Source organism: Mauremys reevesii, linkage group 9 (assembly GCF_016161935.1).
Source record: "Mauremys reevesii isolate NIE-2019 linkage group 9, ASM1616193v1, whole genome shotgun sequence".
In the NCBI taxonomy this organism is placed as follows: domain Eukaryota; kingdom Metazoa; phylum Chordata; order Testudines; family Geoemydidae; genus Mauremys; species Mauremys reevesii.
Window position 1 is genome coordinate 7,228,774 of NC_052631.1, and position 7,188 is coordinate 7,235,961.

The 7,188-nt window shown below is 44.2% G+C and overlaps 1 protein-coding gene across 1 annotated transcript; it reads right to left on the bottom strand.

Moving 5' to 3' along the window:
- Positions 1–751: 751 nt before the first annotated feature.
- Positions 752–7,109, bottom strand: LOC120372052 (general transcription factor II-I repeat domain-containing protein 2-like). The gene is made up of 3 exons (XM_039488747.1): positions 7,001–7,109; positions 6,555–6,614; positions 752–2,511 (listed from the first exon to the last, which is right to left on the bottom strand). The coding sequence occupies exon 3, from the start codon at positions 2,326–2,328 to the stop codon at positions 796–798; it is 1,533 nt and encodes a 510-aa protein (XP_039344681.1). The 5' UTR covers positions 2,329–2,511; positions 6,555–6,614; positions 7,001–7,109; the 3' UTR covers positions 752–795.
- Positions 7,110–7,188: the final 79 nt, after the last annotated feature.

A 7,188-nucleotide genomic window follows, 5' to 3' on the forward strand; every position in this document is an offset into this window, starting at 1 on the left:
ATTGAATGTCACTTAGTTCTTGTTTTATGAGCCAAAGTGGGTGTAAGTTCCTGATCTACCCTCTCTAAACCATTTAGGATTATTTTATATATCATGCCCCCCCCTTTCGTATCAAGTCTCCTGTCTAAGGTAAACAAACCCACTCTTCTCTGTCTCTCTTCGTTGTGAGTCATTCCAGGTCCCTAACCTTCTTGTCAATGGTCTCTGACTCCCCACTTTATTTCTGCAATATCATTTCTGAGATGGAGTGATTAGAAATGAACACCGTATTTGAAGCAGTATTCATCCTCCTCGCTCCCACAACCTCATTCTTCTGGCACAATGAACCTTTCTACCACAAGGATAAAGCTTGTCTGTGCAGGGTACAGAACTTTCTTACGGCTGGCCAAGATCGTAGAATGAGCTTCCTGAGGAACTAAGGACAAATCTCACCATCTTCTGTTCCAAGTACAAGGTGCACTTCTTTGACCTGCCTTCTCTAACATAAACATAGATCAGGTCTGCACAACTCGCAAAGCAGCGAGGGCCATATTACTCCCAAGAAAACAGCTGAGGGCCAACCCCCCAGGGCTGCCCGCGCCACAGAAATAATACTCCTTCCCCAGCACTGCCCTGCCAAAAGAGCTGTGGGCTGAAAAGGAAGGTGTGTGGGTGGAGGTGATACTTTATTAAGAATTTTTCAATTAAAGCAAACAATTTTTTAAATTTTATTTTGTTTTATGAATCATGGAAAAATGAAAAACACCTGTTCTGTTGAAAGAAAACATTTGTACTTTTCATAATTACCTTGCAAATTTAATGAGAGATAGTATATCTCTTTTCTGCAACAAGCTTGTTGTATTCAGGGGTCATATCTGAAGTGGAAATTTTCATAATGTCTTCCAAATGGTTGTCAGTCAGAGAAGAATGTTGCTTGATTTTGTTCATGATGGAAAATGCTTGTTCACATATATAAGTGCTTCCAAAAATGCTGAACATTTTCAGTGCAACTTCAATGAGATTCTTGTATTTTTCATTGTCCAGACTTTTGTAGAAGTCCCACAGGCTGCTTGCTCTGTGCTTATTTCGGTAAACTGCCGAACACTGAAGTTCAGTAACCTCCAGCTGCAAATCTAGTGGCACATCCTCTGGATCCACAGAAAAGGGATCTTCAATCAGCTTCAACTGGACGTCTTCTTCTTTAGACAAAGTAAGTCTTCTGTCAAATTCTTCAATCAAAAGATTGATGTGCTTTGCATATTTTTCTCCTAACTCAGCGTGTTTGTGCTGAGGGATATGCTGTGCACAAGTGGGAAAGTGATACATTTCACCTTTTGACAGCTGACTTCTGAAAAGTTTCAATTTCATTTTGAAAGCTTTCACTGCTGCACACATTTGAAATATAAGTTGATTTTTGTCCTGAAGTTTAATGTTGAGATAATTGAGGTGTGCTGTGATATCACAAAAGAAAAAGAGATCTTGATTCCAGGACTCATTTTCAAGCTCTGGGAATTTTATTGGTCCATTTTCTAGGAATTTTGCTACCTCCTCTTTCAAAGCAACGAAATGGCGGAGCACTCTTCCTCGACTCAACCACCTCACTTCTGTATGGTAGATCAAGTCGCTGCACTCGGCATCTACCCCTTCAAGAAAGGCTTGAAATGTCCTATGTTTTAGTCCTCTAGAACGGATGTAGTTTACAATGGAAACCACCACTGACATTACATGCTCAAATTTTAAGACTTTGCTACACAAAACCGGCTGATGTATAATGCAATGATGTTTGATTATTTGTCTCCCAATAAATTCTTCAAGAAGAGTAACTGCTCCAACATTTTTTCCGCACATAGCTGGAGCACCATCAGTACAAATGGCCACCAAGTTTGTGAAATCTAATCCCAACTTATCATTCATGCACTTTATCACTTCATTGGAGATTTCTTTTCCGGTTGTGTGACCTGTCATGGAGCACATGCCAACAAATTCTTCAGTAATTTCAAAGTTTTTATCTATACCTCTAATAAAAATAAGAAGTCGGGCGGTGTCTTTTAAATCGGTGCTTTCCTCCATAGCTAGGGAGTAATAGCAGAATTCACTGACTCTCTGCTTTAACTGATCACTTAGATTGGTAGAAATGTCAGCTATTCTTCTCTGTACAGTCATGTGTGATAGACTGACATTCTCAAATATTCCCCTCTTTTCTGGACATAACTCAGATACAGCAATCATCATACACTTTTTAAAAAACTCGCCTTCTGTGAAGCATTTCCCAGCAGCAGCAATTTCCTTAGAAATTTGAAAGCTTACTAAAGTAAGCTTATCGTTCTCAGTACATAAGTATTTATCCATCGATTCAGTGTTGAAAACTCCGTGCTCTGAGTCTATTTTTCTCTTCACTCATGGTATCCATTATGAAGCTCAAGATTTTGCTGAATAAATTCACACACAAGGGAAACACTCAGTCACACACAAAGAGAAGAGATATCTCACGGCGTATGGCACACTAGCAAGGCACTGACGGCGTGTGGAAGCCTGTAAAGGGGAAAGAAACGGTGCGCATAGGGTGACCAGATCACAGCAGTAAAATAGGCCCTGCCCCCTCCCCGCTCAGCCCCACAATCACACCTCTCTTCACCCCCTAGCCCCCCCCACTGGCTTGCTGCATCCCTCCTAGTCAGTCCCCCACTCACCACCTTTCACCTCCTCCCTCCCCTACCAGAAACCCCCATGCCCACCCCTAGAACCCCTGCTGGCTCACTGCTTGCCTCTTTGCCCACCAGCTCGCCCCCGACTCACCACTCACATTCCACCCCCCCCAGTATAAAGCCTCATTCAAAGACTCAGGGGTCACTATATTACTACACACAGCAGGCAATCAATGCAGTTGTAGATAAATCTCTGCATTCTGCATTTTTGTATAACTTTTATAGGACTTTGTATTGAATCTTGGTAATATGTTATAGCGGGCCCTTAAGGTAATATAATTACGGTAAAAGAAAAATGTCTTTTTGCTAGAAGTAGAATAAGATCTTCCCCCTACTTTATAATCAATTGCCCTGGGAGATTTGCATAAGAGGGAACATAAGAAAGGCCGTACCGGGTCAGACCAAAGGTCCATCTAGCCCAGTATCTGTCTACCGACAGTGGCCAATGCCAGGTGCCCCTGAGGGAGTGAACCTAACAGGCAATGATCAAGTGATCTCTCTCCTGCCATCCATCTCCATCCTCTGACGAACAGAGGCTAGGGACACCATTCTTACCCATCCTGGCTAATAGCCATTTATGGACTTAGCCACCATGAATTTATCCAGTCCCCTTTTAAACATTGTTATAGTCCTAGCCTTCACAACCTCCTCAGGTAAGGAGTTCCACAAGTTGACTGTGCGCTGCGTGAAGAAGAACTTCCTTTTATTTGTTTTAAACCTGCTGCCTATTAATTTCATTTGGTGACCCCTAGTTCTTGTATTATGGGAATAAGTAAATAACTTTTCCTTATCCACTTTCTCAACATCACTCATGATTTTATATACCTCTATCATGTCCCCCCTTAGTCTTCTCTTTTCCAAACTGAAGAGTCCTAGCCTCTTTAGTCTTTCCTCATATGGGACCCTCTCTAAACCCCTAATCATTTTAGTTGCTCTTTTCTGAACCTTTTCTAGTGCTAGAATATCTTTTTTGAGGTGAGAAGACCACATCTGTACACAGTATTCAAGATGTGGGCGTACCATGGATTTATATAAGGGCAATAATATATTCTCAGTCTTATTCTCTATCCCCTTTTTAATGATTCCTAACATCCTGTTTGCTTTTTTGACCGCCTCTGCACACTGCGTGGACATCTTCAGAGAACTATCCACGATAACTCCAAGATCTTTTTCTTGACTCGTTGTAGCTAAATTAGCCCCCATCATGTTGTATGTATAGTTGGGGTTATTTTTTCCAATGTGCATTACTTTACATTTATCCACATTAAATTTCATTTGCCATTTTGTTGCCCAATCACTTAGTTTTGTGAGATCTTTTTGAAGTTCTCCACAATCTGCTTTGGTCTTAACTATCTTGAGTAGTTTAGTATCATCTGCAAACTTTGCCACCTCACTGTTTACCCCTTTCTCCAGATCATTTATGAATAAATTGAATAGGATTGGTCCTAGGACTGACCCTTTAGGAACACCACTAGTTACCCCTCTCCATTCTGAGAATTTACCATTAATTCCTACCCTTTGTTCCCTGTCCTTTAACCAGTTCTCAATCCATGAAAGGACCTTCCCTTTTATCCCATGACAGCTTAATTTACGTAAGAGCCTTTGGTGAGGGACCTTGTCAAAGGCTTTCTGGAAATCTAAGTACACTATGTCCACCAGATCCCCCTTGTCCACGTTTGTTGACCCCTTCAAAGAACTCTAATAGATTAGTAAGACACGATTTCCCTTTACAGAAACCATGTTGACTATTGCTCAACAGTTTATGTTTTTCTATGTGTCTGACAATTTTATTCTTTACTATTGTTTCAACTAATTTGCCCGGTACCGACGTTAGACTTACCGGTCTGTAATTGCCGGGTTCACCCCTAGAGCCCTTTTTAAATATTGGCGTTACATTAGCTAACTTCCAGTCATTGGGTACCAAAGCCGATTTAAAGGACAGGTTACAAACCTTAGTTAATAGTTCATAACTTCACATTTGAGTTCTTTCAGAACTCTTGGGTGAATGCCATCTGGTCCCGGTGACTTGTTAATGTTGAGTTTATCAATTAATTCCAAAACCTCCTCTAGTGACACTTCAATCTGTGACAGTTCCTCAGATTTGTCACCTACAAAAGCCAGCTCAGGTTCGGGAATCTCCCTAACATCCTCAGCCGTGAAGACTGAAGCAAAGAATCCATTTAGTTTCTCCGCAATGACTTTATCATCTTTAAGCGCTCCTTTTGTATTTTCATCGTCAAGGGGCCCCACTGGTTGTTTAGCAGGCTTCCTGCTTCTGATGTACTTAAAAAACATGTTATTATTACCTTTGGAGTTTTTGGCTAGCCGTTCTTCAAACTCCTCTTTGGCTTTTCTTATTACACTCTTGCACTTAAGTTGGCAGTGTTTGTGCTCCTTTCTATTTGCCTCACTAGGATTTGACTTCCACTTTTTAAAGGAAGTCTTTTTATCTCTCACTGCTTCTTTTACATGGAAGCTGCTATAAAAGTGAGGTGTCTTGCAGAGAACCCTGGGTTTCATCTTGTTAACATTGGAGCATCAATCTGGATCGGCAGAAGCCCGGCTCCAGCCCTCCCCCATTTAACTCACCTGGCCAGTGACGTTAAGGGGAGCAACTCATTGGTAACAACAGCAAGATGGAGTGTGTTTGTATATGAGTGCATGAGTGTGATATATCATATGCATATGATAGTGTTGATTACTACATGTAGTACTAATAAACGTGGAGTTTTGCCTTATTCCCCCTGAAAAGATCCTGTACAGTACTTAAAGTACAACACAGTAACAAAAATTAAAATATTGAAAATGGCTGCCCCCCCTCCAGCCACCGATTCGCCTCCTCACCCCACCGCCAGTAAAAAGCCTCATTCAAAGACCCAGGGGGTCACTATATTACTGCACACATCAGTCAATCAATGCAGTAGCAAAAATTAAAATACTGAAAATAGATGCCTCCCTCCAGCCACCGACTTGCCGCTCACCTCCTCGCGCCCACCCCCAAGTATAAAGTCTCGCCGCCACTGCCCGCCCGCCCACTCAGCTCATCATCCCCCCTCACCCGCCCCCCCGGCTCGCCTCCTCACCCCCACCACCCTCGTCATCCCCCTTCCCCCGCTTGCCTCTTCACCCCCGCCTTCCCCACTACCAGCTCGCCTCCCCCCCGCCGCCAAACTGGCCTCTTCACCACCCCACCCACCCATTGGCTTGCCCCATCCCGTTGCTTGCCTCCTCCCCACCAACTCACCTCACCCCCGCCACTGGCACCACCCCACCCACCCAGCCATTGGCTTGCCCCACCCCGTTGCTTGCCTGCTCAACCCCAGCAGGCCGCACAGTGAGCCCACGCGGGCTACATGCGGCCCAGAGGCTGTATGTTGTGCAGGACTGACATAGATGGCTAGACTATTTAAAAAAAAAAAAAAAAAAAAACAGAACAAAACCCTCCACTGCACACACAAACCTTCAGTTTTATGAATGAGCCATGAGGTAGCACTTACTGTACAACAGTGTGCCTACGTGCCTGTGTCAGTGCATGTATGCACACGTGTGTCTACGTGCATGTATGTAAACACACACCTTTATTTTTGGGGCACTCCCTTTTCCATCATACACTGACAATATGGTTTGCATTTCACAGCCCAGCACATAAAGTGCAGCCTCCTCCTATTTGGTGGTTACAGTATTGCCAACCCTTTATGTTCAAAAATCATAAGTCAGGCTCACCAAAAAGCATGAGATTGGCTTTAAAAATCACGAAATTATGCAAAAATAATGGCTGTAGTGTTCTTTTTATTTGCCTTTTGACCCTTTAGGGTGCCCTGCAGTTACATTTCGAAGCTTCCTCCACAGCCACTAGGGCTAGAAACTTACTTTTTCTTGAAGAATGGAGGCTGAAATCCTCACAGATCCACTAGACTCTGGAAGTTGGAGCTTGAAGGAAAACAATAATGATCAGGAGACTCATAACAAAAATCAGGAGAGTTAAACAGAGGGGCCCCCAAAAGAGGCTGAGAGGAAACTGAGGAAAATCAAACAGAGGCCCACTGAGCTGGAGGTTGCAGCAAGGCAGCCTGGCCTTGCCCTGGGGGACATGCACTGCAAGCAGCCAGCAGGGCCATGGCCAAGGCTGCCCCAGCTGGGCTTAGGGTGACCAAATGTCCCGATTTTATAGGGACAGTCCCTATTTTGGGTCTTTTTCTTATATAGGCTCCTATTACCCCCCCACCCCAATTTTTCCCACTTGCTGTCTGGTCACCCCAGCTGGGCTGTGCTGGAGGCTCCCACGCAGCCACGAGGAGCAGCCAAGTCCCACTCACCCCAGCAGCTCTCCCGCGCCCTAGGAAGCCTGCCCACGTGGTGCCCCTAGTGCACATGCGCCCTGCGCAGGGAGCTGCCGACCTACGGGGCACCAAGGCAGAACGTACGTATCAGGTCAGACTTCTTATTGGTGGGTTGCGGCGCGCGCATGCGTGTCAGGGATCCCCCTTCGCATTCTGAGCGGGGC

Bases quoted from the DNA above. Each gene is read 5' to 3' on its own strand.
- LOC120372052 (XM_039488747.1), bottom strand. From the start codon at position 2,328: ATGGATAAATACTTATGTACTGAGAACGATAAGCTTACTTTAGTAAGC.